Source organism: Microcaecilia unicolor, chromosome 2 (assembly GCF_901765095.1).
Source record: "Microcaecilia unicolor chromosome 2, aMicUni1.1, whole genome shotgun sequence".
Classification (NCBI taxonomy): Eukaryota; Metazoa; Chordata; class Amphibia; order Gymnophiona; family Siphonopidae; genus Microcaecilia; species Microcaecilia unicolor.
Window position 1 is genome coordinate 126,283,130 of NC_044032.1, and position 15,427 is coordinate 126,298,556.

Genomic DNA, 15,427 nt, shown 5'->3' on the forward strand with positions numbered 1-15,427 from the left:
CAGTTGTTAGTGGGTGCAGTGGGCATCAGGCAGGCGGACCCAGGCCCATCCCCCCCCTACCGGTTCCACTTGTGCTGGTTAATGTTGAGCCCTCCAAACCCCCCCAAAACCCACTGTACCCACATGTAGGTGCCCCTTGCACCCCTTAGGGCTATGGTAATGGTGTAGACTTGTGGGCAGTGGGTTTGGGGGGGGTGGGGCTCAGCACACAAGGGAAGGGTGCTATGCACCTGGGAGCTATTTTAATTTTTTTTTTTAATTTGTAAAAGTGACCCTGGGGTGCCCAGTTGGTGTCCTGGCATGTGAGGGGGACCAGTGCACTACGAATCCTGGCCCCTGCCACGACCCAATGCCTTGGATTTGTTCATTTTTGAGCTGGGCGCCTTCGGTTTCCATTATTGCTGAAAACTGATAGTGCCCAGCTCAAAAACGCCCAAATCCTAGGCATTTGCCCCACACAACCCGTATTATCGAAAAAAAGATAGGCGCCCATCTTTTTTCGAAAATACGGTTTGTCCCACCCATGGAGATGGGCACCCACTTTCGATTATGCCCCTCATAGTGTCCACCCACATTAGCTTTTGGCCCACCCAAAATGTCAGATCTGGCTACCTCACTGGCTGGTTCTCTTTCTTTTATCTCCCTATTCTTCCCCAGTGTTACATAAGAACTTAAGAACATGTTCTTTCTTCCTAACATGTTTGTACCTGCTTTGTTTCCCTGAGCACAGATTTCACCATTACATCTCTCAGCAAACCACTTTTCTGAGATTGAATGCTGACCACAGTTATGTAATGAAAACAATCACCATGGACAGAATCAATTTCCACACAAGACAAACCCATTGACACCACTGACTGGTCTTTTTTTGAGGAAATTCAGAGCAGCTCTAAGATGAAGATGAAGATTCGATGAGCAAAGCTGTAAAGTGTCTTCAATATTTTAATTAATGTGGTATTTTCCTGTTTGTTTTAGAATCTTCTGTTTATTTATTTAGGCACTATTTTCTCAGCCTTTCTTAGCCAGCAGCATGTGTGACCAGCAATGAAAAATGTGGACAAACAGAGTTTTCCCACAGTCTCAGGTATTTATTTCTATCAAGTAACCACACTTTCAAGTGTGGCAGAGAAGATAGACGTGTGTCAACTGCAGGCATAGAAATTTGAAAGAAACTTGTTTTCTGACAGATAAGTGAAATACGTTTAAGCAATGGAACTCAAAAACTCTATAGGTACAGGATTTCTTTAAAGGAATGTTTCAAAATATGTAATGAAACGTTTGCACTGTTCATTTCTTGGTATAGATAGATATTGATCTATTTATCTATTTAGATAGGTATATAGGTATATATTTGTATGTCTCTATATATCTCTATTTCTATTTGTATCTACCTATATATGTAATTACTGGAGGAGAAAAGTTCTTTCTTATGTGATTATCCAGTAGATGTTAGGTTTCTGCTGAGCACCGACAGTTTGATCTGTTAAAAGTCGTGTCTGCTTTCTGATAGAAAGCCAGATTTAAGCGTTAGATTTGTACTTTAGCCACTCTTGATCAAAAGTCTCATATGCCTTTCTGAAGATTTTTGCTTATACACTCTTTCATCTCAACAGTTCTGTCCTCTCCTTCCCACATCAGTCCTTTGAAATAATGGAAAATTAAATTATTGACCAAAACTGCTAGCACTCCAGTGAGACCAGTGGCCTGGTGGCTTTCCCCTCTGATAATATGGTCAACCTGACTGCTTATTGCCCCTTTGCTCCAGGTAAAAAAACAGATTGTGACTCTACTAGGGACAGAAAAGGTACCTATATATAGGGCCAGATTCTATATATGGTGCCTGAAAATTCCATGTGGGGAAAAAAACACACCTAGACATATTCTCTAAAGTATGCCTACATTTCATTGGCTTAAATTTTCACACGGTATATAGAATTACACTGAGTGCTTCTCCATGCAACCAAATTTAGTGGCAGCAATTCATGCCATGCTTTAGTTGGCGTACATCCTGATGCCAAAGTTAGGTGCAGAAAGAGTGTATTCTATAACAACACACATAGATTTTAGAAATGTCCATGTCCTGCCCATGGCCAAGTCCCCTTTTCAACTATGCAACTTAGAATTTAAGCGCACCATGTTATAGAATATGCTTAGCGAATTCTGCACATAAATCTTAATGCCAGTTAGTACTGATAATTGCTTGTTAACATCCAATTGATAGCACTGATTAGCTAGTTGACCAATTAAGTTACGTGCATTGTTATAGAATATGCTTCGATTTCTGTACGGAAATTAAGGCACGATATATAGAATCTGGCAGATAATGTGTAAACCACTTTGGTTGTACCACAGAAAGACAGTAAATCAAACCTCTTCCCCTTTCCCCTTATGCATATTTAGAATACTTATGTAAATAAATCAAGGTCTACTCCAGTACGCACTCTCTTTCCCTAAGTCCATATCCTTCCCCAAACACACACTCACATTCTCTACCCATGTCCTCCATTCCATCGTCCCCCTCCACCCCCACACACATATTCTCCCCTGTTTCGTTTCCCGTATATATTCTTCTCCAACTGAACCCCAACCAGTCACAATTCCAACTGCCATTCCCACCTGTCAGCCACTATCCTGCCTCTATCCTCAGCCCCTGCAAGCTGACCTTCACTCGTTTGTAATCTCTGCTACATTTTCTGCAGAGGCTTCAGTGAGTTTGAACTGCACAGTATCCTGATTCCTTCACTGATCTTTTAGTCTCGTGAGAAAAATGGGGGAGTTTGGGAAATATACCATTCAAGTGTACAAAGCTACATGATGCAAGTAGAAAACAGAACAAATATTATGAATGTAGTGCCAGCAGCAAGTATCAGGACAAGGTGGGGAAAAGAATCAGTGGACCACACTTATGGCCAATGGGGTTGACACTGGCCCCTGGACCTTGTTATGAAAAACACTAGTATAGATTGTCTCTAAAAATTGATGCTTTTGCATATTTAAAAATGTAAATAAGTACATAAGTGTTGCCATACTGGGATAGACCAAAGGTCCATCAAACCCAGTATTCTGTTTCCAACAGTGGCCAATCCAGGTCACATGTGCCTGACAAGATCCCAGAACAGTGAAACAGATTTTATGTTACTTATCCCAGAAATAAGCAGTGGATTGTCCCAAGACCATCCTAATAATGGCTTATATAATTTTTTCTGATTTGTTTTAAATTTACTACTTGGTAGCTTCATTGTGTACCTCCTTGTCCTAGAATTTTTGGAAAGAGTAAACAAGCAATTCACGTCTACCCATTCCATTCCATTCAGTATTTTATAGACCTCTATCATATTTCCCCTTAGCCATATCATCTCCAAGCTGATGAGCCCTAGCCACTTTAACCTTTTCTAATAGGGAAATCATCCCATCCCCTTTATCATTTTCGTCGCCTTTCTCTGTACCTTTTGTAATTTATGCTACACAAATTTACAATCCTATGCAAACTGCGTAACCCTAGTAGCGCTCTAGAAATGTTAAGTAGTAGTAGTAGTACTATTACCTTTAGTAATAGCAAATATAGGCTCTCAGAAGGTCAGTATTGACCTGATGGATTTCTCAAATGTGATTATGTCATCTGAATATTCAGAAAGGATAAAGGAAGCTTGATAATGCCAACATGTTGAATATTGTCTTGTAGTCAAACTATTGACTAGGAATAGCTTGATTTATTTGGGCAGTTATAAAAGCCATGGAATAGGAGGCAATATTATATTGTAGATTGGGAACTGGTTTATATATAGAAAACAGAGAATAGGGTTAAATGGCCATTTCTCTCAGTGAAAGAAGGTGAATAGTAGAGTGCCCCAGGGATCTGTTCTGGGACTGGTGCTATTTAACATATTTATAAATTATCTTAAAATAGGAATGACAAATGAGGTGATTAAATTTGCAGATGACAGAAAACTATTCAAAGTTGTTAAAGCACATGCAGACTGTGAAAAATTGCAGGAAGACCTTAGGAAATTGGAAAACTGGACATACAAATGGCAGATGAAATTTAACTTGGACAAATGCAAAGTGATCCACATTGAGAAGAATAATCCAAATCACAGTTTTTTGATGCTAGGTTCTACTTTTGGAGTCACTTCCCAAGAAAAAGATCTAGGTATCATTGAGACTCATTTTCAAAATATTTAGACTTACAAAGTTCCATAGGTTACTGTGGTCTCATTTTCGAAAGAGAAAAATGTCCAAAAAGTGTCATAAAGCACCACTTGGACAGATTTCTTCTCAAAATGTCTAAATTGGTATTTTTGAAATCTCTTTTGCAGATGTTTATCTATGCATTTCATCTGAAATGCGTCTAAATCACAAAGGGGCATGTCGGGGACATTGCAGAGGTGGAATTACGGTGGGCTTAGGGCGTTCCTAACACTGGATGTTTTACAGCTATAATGGAACAAAACAAAAACGTCTAGGACGAAAGCTTCAACATTTCCGTCTGGACCTGTTTTTATAAAGAATAAGGCACAAAAAGGTTCTCTAAAATACCAGGAGACAACTGGAGAGAATCAGGGATGCTCCCCTTACTCTCCCAGTGGTCACTGATCCCCTCTCACCCCCCCCCCCCCCCCCAAAAAAAATGTGAATAAAAATAGTACTCACCAGCTTCTATGACGGCCTCAGATGTTATAGCTAAGTCCATTAGAGCAGCATGCAGGTCCCTGGAATAGTGTAGTGGTGGGTGCAGTGCACTGTAGACAGGTGGACCCAGACCTATACCTCCCCCTACCTGTTACACTTGTGGTAGAAACTGTGAGCCCTCCATAACTCACCAGAAACCCACATATAGGTGTCCCCTTCACCTATATGGGATATTGTAGTGGTGTACAGTTGAGGGTAGTGGGATTTGGAAGGCTCAGAAGACAAGATAAGAGAGCATAGTTAGATGTGCACCTGGGAGCATTTATATGAAGTCCACAGCAGTGCCCCCTAGGGTACCCCATTGTTCTCCTGTGATGTCTGGGGGACCAGTCTGCTAAAAATGCTTGCCTCTCCTACATCCCAATGGCTTGATTTTCTATGTTTCTCACTTGCACTTTTTTAATTCCAAAATGGCCTGAGGGGTGCTAGAAACAAAGGTGGGGTGGTGGGGGCCCAGGGGGCCCAATGACCCCTTCTGCTCGGGGGCCCAGATCATTGTTAGTCCACTTCCTTTTTTTTTTTCCAGCTCCCTATCATTACTTGGCTGAAACTGTGTACTAGTCTGGACCTGAGTATCAGGCAATGGTGGCTTGTTTCCCACGTGTTCAGGTCCGAAGGTACACTGGTTGGTAAGCATTGATTGGACACTGTTTGCAAGCAGGGCTGTGGAGTCAAAGTTATGGAGTCGGAGTCTGAAGAAATTTTGGGTGGAATCAAAGTCGGAGTTGGTATTAATGTTCTGACTCTGACTTCAGCTTCAAAATAAAAATGCAGTGGCTTAGGAAGGGGGAGGGCGGTGGGGCGGTCCGCCTTGGGTGCACACCACTGGGGGGGGGGTGTCGGCTCCGCTGGTTCACTGCTCTCTCTGCCCTGGAACAGGCTACTTCCTGTTCTGGGGCAGAGAGAGCAGGGAACCAGCGGAGCCAAAGCAGCTCCCAGCGACATGCACTTGGGGCGGAGTGGCCCTCCCACCTGCCCCCTTTGGTAAGAATGCGCTCCGGGGGGGGGTGTACACGCTCCGGGAGGGGGGAGATGTGCGTGCGCCGAGGGGGGGCTGCGCCATGCTGCACCCGGGGGGAGGGTGCGCAGCGGCGATCCGCCCCAGGTGTCAGCCGCCCTCGCTACGGCACTGTAAAAATGTGCAACATTATAATATATTGTAAATTTGTATTTTTATACTGACATATTTTAGAGGCAGAGGTCATACCCTAGCTGACCTCTCAGGACAGAGATAGTAGGGATGACCAGGAAATAACAGTAAGTAAGCAAAGGAGTCAAGCTTGGCTGAGAAGAGGAAGAGGTCTAGCTGGAGAATAGACCACTTGTAACAGACTTTATACAAATAAGCAGGGGGGGGGCTGCATTACATGTAAGACTACATTACACACAATGCACTGTGCATATATCTTAGCAGTGAAGACTGCAGCAGTGAAAATCCTTAGAAGTGAGCATAACAGTAAAAGCATTAAACATACTTTAGGGCTACACTATAAAATAGTGTAAGGCTGCCAGCAGCAGAACACTCCCAGTCTGGTGTCGGTAGATACCAGGTTCATTATATCACAATTTATCGCATTAATAGTATGCAGACTGCATTATATGCATTCAGACTGTCCATCAGCTGTGGAGTCGTCTTTTTCATCTCGCAGGAGCTGAAATGAGAAACAACAACAACACTAGACAACACAAAAAGAGAGAGAGAGTCTCTGAGTCTCTGGTCTTCATGGGTGAATGGTGGTTCACATTGTTCATGGTTCTTCGTGCAGCACAAGGAGCACAATCTCAGTGATGGGTCTGCAGACTTTCTTTGCTTTTCCTTGTTTCGCAGTTCTAACTTCAACCTTTCAGACGTTCCCATCTTCACTGGGGATGATTTTGGTGACCAATGCCAGGCAACAATCATTGCGTTGAGTCTGGTTATCCTTGAGTAAGACAAGGTCATCTTCATGGATGTTAGCTTTACTGGTCTGCCATTTGTTGTGGGTCTGTAGGGTCAGGAGGTACTCTCTCCTCCTGTGGTTCCAGAAGGTGTTGGCAAGGCTTTGGACTTATCTCTATTGCCATCTGCAGAAATCTTTCTCATCTAAGTCTCCAGGTGGGTTTGGAGCCATGCCTGTCTTTTGTGTTAGGAGTGTGGCTGGAGTCAAGATCAAAGGTGACTCTGGGTCAGAGGACACTGGGATCAGAGGTCTTGCACTGATGATGGCAGAAACTTCTGCCAGGAGTGTGGTCAGAACCTTATGGGTGAGACAGTTAGCCCCTGTTTCTGATAGCATAGAGTCAAGGATGCGGCAAGCAATCTCAATCATGCGCTCCTAAACTCCTCCCATATGTAAAGCATGGGAAGGCTCCTCCCATATGTAAAGCATGGGAAGGGTTGAATACCCAGATGCAGTGCTGGTAGCTCAGGTATTTTTTAATGGTTCTCAGAGCCCATAGCACAGTAGGTATAAGCTGGTCCTATCTCATCCCCTACAGTCCCATCCAGGATATCCTGGCTTTATTCAAAGGGAAGTCCAAATTCTTACTGGTCGATGTTGCCCATGCTTTATTCTGTGCCCAGTGTATGTATGAATGCCTGCATATCCTATCTACTCATCACCTCCTCTTGGCCACCTGCAGGTATACAATTGTAACTGTGTGGGCTAAATGTAAAACTCTATGTGTGATTTTCAAGGCCCTTAAAGGAAATGGCCCCAGTACTTGAAGAGCAAGATGACACTCTATACACCTCCAAGGTCATGAAGGTCCTCTCAAGGGGTATCCCTAACCACACCCTCTCCTTATGTGCAACTTTCTTTAAATTAGTCACCTTATTTTCTAATTCTTCTTATTCTCTTACCTTTCTATGGGGTCCTTTTACCAAGCTGCGGGAAAAAGGGCCCTGTGCTAGTGGAGGGGGGCCATTTGAAGTGGCGATAAGAGCTCCCGTGCTAACCTGGCAGTAACCGGGCAGTGCACGGCAATGCCTGATTACTGCTGGGTTATCACGCACAAGCCATTACCGGGGGTTTTCTTTTCCCCCCAGAAATGACGCACGCTCGGGGCAGGACTACCACTGGCAGCCACGTTGGTTCGGCGGTAGTCCCAGAAGAGTGAATGGAAAGCCCATGTTGGGCTTACCGCTGTTCTGTAAAAGGGCCCCTACATGTTCCATCTTTGCTTATACTCTACGCTGACTAATAAAATGTCCTACTACATATTGTGTTGATATTGTAAGTAGTATATTATGCCATACTTTGTATTGTTATTTGAATATTTTACTGCTGTAATTGTCTATTGTTTGTTTGATTTATTCTTACTGTACATTGCCTTGAGTGAATTCTTTCAAAAAGACAGTAAATAAATCCTAATAAATAAATAAATAAATAAATAAATATATATATATATATATATATATATATATATATATATATATATATTTGCTCTGGATCTAAAGTTATATTTACCAGTACTTTAGATCTATAACAACAAATTTAAAGTAGGAGTCAGAGTTGAACATTTGGTATACTGACTTCACTCCCCATTTGCAGGGATGTGTTTTTACACCGTAGCACTGTTACACACACATCAATATATCCTTTTGCTTTTCATGTGTTTAGGGTGCAGATGTTGATTTGGTTTCAACTGGATTGGACTTACATACGCCTTTGGATTCTAACAAAAAAGGTGAAAGCTGCAATCTTGATTTTAAAATATCATGTCTAAAATAACTATTTATCACTTGCTTAATGAAAGCTTTTATATATCAAGAATATTCTTGCTTTTTTCTTAACTCTATTAGGTCTTTTTCTGGTTTCCATTTCTGTTTTATCTCATTTGTTATGTTCTTAGTAACAAATAGTAGATTTGACCCACCTTCTGAGTTCAGTTGTCCTCACCTACAGTAACTCTAGCTAAAAATATATATGGCTCTGAGCCATAGGAGCTTGAATGCTTTTAGAAGGCTTGTCCTTCTCTTTTTCATCCTTAGCTGAGAAACAAAGCAGTCAGTTAATTCATGTTTCATAGGATATGTCTGCAGGCTGCACATATATTGTTCAGTGAAAGGACTGGGATATTGTAACAACTAGTGGCTACCACACACTATAGTTCATTACCATAAAAACAGAAGCATTGCCATACTGGGACAAACCGAAGGTCCATCAAACCCAAGTACTTGACAAGATCCCAAAAGAGTAAAACATTTTATGCTGGTTATCCTAGAAATAAGCAATGGATTTTCTCAAGTCCACCTTAATAATGGCTTATGGATTTTTCTTTTAGGAAATTAGCCAAGCCTTTTTTAAACCCTGTTAAGCTGACTGCATTTACCACATTCTCTGGCAATGAATTCCAAACTTTGATTCATGCAATGTAACTTTTCTTTGGCACACAGCCAAGTATGCACTACTAGTGCTGTGTGAATTTCCTGCAGAAGAGATAGCTTGTAAACAAATACCGTATTTTTCGGACTATAAGACGCACCGGACCATAAGACGCACCTAGGTTTTAGAGGAGGGAAATAGGAAAAAATTTTTTTTCCTTTTCCCCTCCTCTAAAACCTAGGTGCTCTGGTGCGTCTTGTTTGAATCCCTCCCTCCGAGTTCAGGATCGCCGATTCGCCGTCAGGGTTACCTCCCCCGCCCCCCCCCCCCCGGCCCTGTCACCACTTCTCCCTACTCACGCGATCTTCCCTGGTGGTCTAGTGACGTCGGGGCAGGAAAGAGCCCCCTCTTTCCTGCCCAGCGCGCTGCTCTCCATCCTCCTGTATGCATTGCTGCCTGACTGTCTCGGTGAGATTCAAAATGGCCGCCGAGAATTGAAATTTTGGCGGCCATTTTGAATCTTGCCGAGACCGTCAGGCTGCATACAGGAGGATGGAGAGCAGCGCGCTGGGCAGGAAAGAGGGGGCTTTTTCCTGCCCCGACGTCACTAGACTACCAGGGAAGATCGCGTGAGTAGGGAGAAGTGGTGACAGGGCCGGGGAGGAGGTAACCCTGACGGCGATCCCGAACTCGGAGGGCAGGCGGCCTGCCAGCCAGCCAAATCTACCTTCGGACTATAAGACGCACCCCCCATTTTCCTCCCAAATTTGGGGGGGGGAAAAGTGCATCTTATAGCCCGAAAAATACGGTACATCATTGTTTGCCACTCATATTTTAGTTCATTGGCCAAAGATGTCAATAGAGGCAGATATGAATATACAAAATTAGGGAACTCTAAATAGCACTATTTTTCACACATACAATTACAAAAAGAATAGACTACTAAATAATATATATCATAAATTAAATTGTGCATTATTTATTACAAATTTTAGTTAAAACCCCCTATTACCATAAATCCACTCCAGATTCTGTTTTACTATAAGGATTTCCAATATAAAGTCTCCCTTCCTATATTGAAATACATCAGTTTTCAAATGTTCATCAGTATGTTATGTTGGGAGAACTATAACAGCAAAATCCTAGTTCTCATATAATCTCCAGATGGATATCCTCCAGAGGGATATCACAAACTCCTGTGTTTGTAAATTCAATGTTCAACTGCGGCAAAGCCGCAATGCCTTATAGAATTCTTCAACTGAATAATCAACCAGAGCAGTTGTAGTTCATAAAATGATGATTCTATAGATGAAATAAATATTCACAATAGGGACCAAGTCCCAGGAAAATATTCAAAGTTATTCTGTTGACAGCTCTACACAACACTGTGTTTTGCCGGTTGGCATCATCAGGAGCCGTTCAAATAAAGCTACCAAAAGTGGCAATTCTATTTGCAATGATGAAAAAGTGCAGGAGAATTATTTATTAGAAACTTCCATATAATAACATTCTCATACTCATAAAACCATTAACAAAAGTTAATATTACTTACAATTGTGTCATTTGGTATTTTCAGCTAATCCTTCTGGACGGGAATCATTGGGTTCAACTGTCCAAAAACGCTAACACATGCGTCTTGGGGCAGTCCTTAAAAATAGTATCCTCCCCCATGACGCATGGAATCATAACTAAATACAAATGCCATTAAATATTTTTTATAACACTTCTCCTCATTCAACTTCTCTGTTGAGTCCGAATGGTTGAAACGTCTGCCAAGAGAAAATAATTCTTTGTTCTAACCTTAACAGAATTTGTGACAGATTACCCCCTCTAATAGTCTTAACCTGTAACAAAATTGAAACTTCAAATCTTGTATCGAATGTTGCATCTCAATCCAATGGACAACCAATGGTGCTTCTAAGAGTTGTTTTCTGATATTACTAAGATGTTCCGCTATCCTAAACTTTATCTTCCTACATATCATTTTTGACAGGGCATATAATAATATATACTACCCCCTCAAAGTGGCAGTCATATTGACTTCTTACATAAAATGTTTTTTGTAGATGATAATTGAATATACGGTTACCTTCTGCAGCATGTTTACAATAACTGCAAGAGGAACAAACTGTAAATCCAGTATAATTTAAAAGTGTATTTTGTATGATATTTGTAATAGAAAGTAATTCTGCTATATTGTGCCCTCTTCTGTATGCAAATTTGGGGATCTCTTGAAAACCTAGATATACTTTAAGTATATCCCAGTATTTTAAAATCACTTTTTGCAAATCCAAAGTATGTTATGAATATGGTAATATGCACACCACATTCTGCTGTGAATTAGAACTACGAGAGTCCTGAAGTAACCACTCTCGATGTGCATACATAGCTCTTGTGTATGCTTTTTTTTATATAACACCCTTAGGGTATTTTCTTTGTTGAAACCTTTTTGTCATTATTCGAGCGTTATTTTGAAAACTCTGTTTATCGGAGCACAAACGCTTAACTGTAAGAAATTGTCCTATAGGGTTACTACCTCTGAGGTGTCTAGGGTGATAACTTGAATAATGTAACAATGAGTTACGATCAGTGTCCTTTTTAAATAATGACACACACCGGGGGGGGGGGGGGGGGGGGGGAGTGCAGAGGACAGCAACATGCTGCTAGTAATGTGTAAATACTTAAACGTAAAAAATCACCAGGAATTTCATAAAGCCTAGAAAATATTCTACAAATATGTGAACTTAATCACGCCACTTAATAACTTTTGGGTTTGCCTTTGATCCTCACCACATTTTCAGCAGACATAAAGGGAGGGTCTAGGAGGATCATGACAAGGACATTTTGTGAATACCATGTATTCCATGAAGACATACACGTGCAACTGGCTTAAGTGGGTGACATTTTTCCCACTCTACTTGGATTACTTTTAGTCAAATGAGGGGGTCTTGGTGGGCAGAGGAAGGCAATTCTCCTAAGGGTTTCACTGCTTGACCTGCAAAAACAATCTCTCCTTCACCTCACTGTTTTTTTTTTTAGACCTATTGCAAAAATTGCAAATAAATAGTAATTTTGTACCAATTTTGTGTTCATTTATGGACTCATGAAAAGATACAGTTTGATCAGTGGTGCCTAAACTTAAATACATCTACATTCCATTGAGTTCTGTCTCAGGCAAGGCAGTTATTATCTTGGGAAAAATGTTCTTTGAGAGTGAAAAAGATGAATGAGAATGCAGCCAGAAACACCCAGGGGTCCTTTTATTAAGATGCGGTAAAAAGTGGCCTGCAGTAGTTTGGATGCTTGAAATTGGTGCTTCCTGGGCCATTTTTTACCATTGCTGGGAAAAAGGGCTTTTTTTAAAATGCGGCAGTAAGTGGCTGTGCATTAAAATTAAAAATAGTGCATGGCTATTTACTGCCTGAGCCCTTACCGCCACCCATTGACTTAGCGGTAAGGGCTCATGCGCTACTTGCACGGTACTCAGGTAGTGCACACCAATATGACCATGCTGCCGATTACCACCGGGAACGCCCCCCCCCCCCCCCCATGCTAGAAAATAGAAAAATATTTTCTACCATGGGAAACAGCGGGAGTCAACTTTGAAATTACTGCCAGATGCCCGCATCACCCGGGCAGTAGTATCGATTTGGCACACACTACCTGCGCGTTAACCCTACTGCTGCTTAGTAAAAGGGCCACCCCAAGTTGGTTTCTTCCATTTACAGCACAGCATCCCTCTTATTGAATGCTAGCTCACTCTATACTTACATGAATGTATCCTACACAAAGCAATTTAAGTGGAAACTATGAATTTTCTTTCTTATTCCAACAGGCTGTCCCACTGGGAGGTGTGTCCTTATTATCTTCTTAGTCTTTGTTATTGTGGGAGCCATAGCTACTGCCATCAGCCTAGGCATTCTCTTTGGAATACCAGCCAAACCAAGTATGCAATCCTTTCTGCTCTCCATATTAGGACTTAAGCTAACCCTCATCATCTATGTTACAGAGGAATTCTCAAACCCGAAGACAGGAATAGGACTTGATACACCGCCTTTCTGTGATTTTTCCAACTACATTCAAAGCAGTTTACATAGTATTTGCAGGTACTTATTTGTACCTGGGGCAATGGAGGGTTAACGGGATCTTTTACTAAGCCGTGTAAGTGTCTATGCTCACCCAATGCATGCCAAAATGGAGTTACCGCTCGTCTACCACGCGGCCCTTGTGGTAATTTCAATTTTGGTGTGCATCCGAAAAATATTTTGGATGCACGTATCGGACGCATGCCAAGTGGCATTTGATGCATATAGGTCGTTACCACATGGTTACCGTGTGAGACTTTACTGCTAGGTCAGTGGCTGGTGGTAAGGTCTCAGATCCAAAATGGACACGCTCCAATTTTGATTTTGCCGCATGTCCATTTTCAGCAAAAATTTTAAAAAGGCCTTTTTTACAGGTGCGCTGAAAAGTGGACCTGCATGCACCCAAAACCCAGGCCTACACTACCGCAGGCCGTTTTTCAGCGCACCTTAGTAAAAGGCCAGAGTCACAAGGAGCTGCAGTGGGAATTGAACCCAGTCCTCCAGTATCAAGGTCTGCTGCACACTAACCACTAAGCTACTCCTCCACCATGTATGCCATAGCACAACTGACCCTTGGACTTTTGCATGATTACTCTTTTGTGGATTCCAAACAAAATGAAAAATGTAGCAAAAGAAGTTGGTTTCATTTTGTTTCAAAACATCATTCATTTTTAAAAATGTCGTTCTATTTTTAGTACTTATTATTTGCAAATGACGTACACCCAAAACAAAACATAGTGAAAAAGCCCCCCCCCCCCCCCCAAACAAAAGAAACACGGATAGGGCTAGATCCTATACATGGTGCCTAAAAAAATTGGCACCAAAAAAGCACTATTCTATAAGCCACACTTAAAGTTACATGCAGTTTGTAGAATAGCACTTATACCCGGGAATCACACCTAACTGTAGGTGCAGTGCAGCTATTTGCACCAACTGAAATGTGGTATAAATGTATGCACCTAAATTAAGCGCATATCCCCAGTATTCTACAGCAATATGCATAAATGCTAGGAACGCCCCTTTCCGCCTGTGACCCATTTCCGTGTCCCCTTTTTTTTTTTACTCATGTGTAAAATTTAGGTACAGATTTCGTACCTAAATTTATGCATTCAAGTTCCAATTAAATCTAATAATTGCTTGTTAAAATGCCAGTTATTGGCACTACTCAACTCATTATTCAATTAAATTGCGCTCACAAATTGTGATTGCGCCCATATTTACGTGCACAATTTTTGGTGACTTTTATAGAATTAGGTGGACAGTGTGCACATCTCTAGTACTAATATATGGATGTATAAAACTTCTTTGTGTCATTTAATAGTATATTAGATTGTTAAAGTAAAATGATATTAAAGGGAAACTTATCACTGTAGGCTATTGTTAAGACATGTTATTGTAATGTTAACCCCAGTTATTAGTAACTAGGTCTCATTGCACAAAATGGAACCTCTGCTAAAATAGCATGAAATAGTGGTAAAATAACTAGGACTGGACATTAATCACAATTAATGTGCTAATTATGAATTTCAATTAAAATTTTTAATCACAATTAATAATTAACTGCCCTCCCTCCCCTGCCCACACACACACACAGTCAGTCTGGCATCTCTCCCTCCCCTCCTGGACCACCGGTGGCTCTCTCTTCCCTCCCCTCATGGTTTACCCTTTGATTTGCCTGCAATGGCAACTGTATTGAAATGCTGCCTCAGCCTGCACCAGGCCTTTCCCTCTGCCCCCTTCTGATGCAACTTCCTGTTTTCAGAAGGGAGCAGGACGGGTCAGAAGGAAAGGCCTGGTGCAGGGTGAGGCAGCATTTCAATACAGTTGTCATTGCAGGGTGAAGACTTACCGAAAATCAAAAGGTAAACCAGGAGGGGAGGGGGAGAAAGAGTTGCCGGTGGTCTGGGAAGGGAGAGAGAGCCGCTGGAGGTCCAAAAGGGGAGGGGAGGTGAAGCACATTTGAGAGAGAGAGAGCGAGAGAATGAATGATAACAGGGAGGCACATAGAGAGAATGGGTGAAGGCACAGGGGGGCACATAGAGAGCGAGAGAAAATGGGTGATGGCAGGGGGGCAAATGAGAGAGAGAGAGAGAGAATGGGTGAAGGAGGGGGTACATATGAGAAAGAGAATGGGTGATGTCAAGGGGGCACATGAGAGAGAAAGAGTGAGAGAGAACGGGTGATGGCAGGGGGCACATGAGAGAGAGAGAATGGGTAAAGGTGCAGAGGGCACATTTGAGAGAGAGAATGGATGAAGGCACAAGGGGCACATATGAGAGAGACAGAGACAGTGGAGTGTATACATGAGAGAGAGAGAGAATGGGTTCAGGCCCCCTCCAAAGCTGC

The 15,427-nt window shown here is 42.0% G+C and overlaps 1 protein-coding gene across 1 annotated transcript in view; it reads left to right on the forward strand.

The window, feature by feature from the left end:
• The first annotated feature begins 1,020 nt into the window (after positions 1 to 1,020).
• Positions 1,021 to 15,427, forward strand: part of LOC115461885 (low-density lipoprotein receptor class A domain-containing protein 1-like) — a 43,647-nt gene continuing 29,240 nt past the window's right edge. The window contains exons 1-3 of the mRNA XM_030191945.1: positions 1,021 to 1,084; positions 8,292 to 8,358; positions 12,832 to 12,942. Of these exons, the coding sequence (XP_030047805.1) occupies positions 1,052 to 1,084; positions 8,292 to 8,358; positions 12,832 to 12,942 (211 nt within the window). The 5' untranslated portion in view covers positions 1,021 to 1,051. The remainder of the gene's footprint in view (positions 1,085 to 8,291; positions 8,359 to 12,831; positions 12,943 to 15,427) is intronic.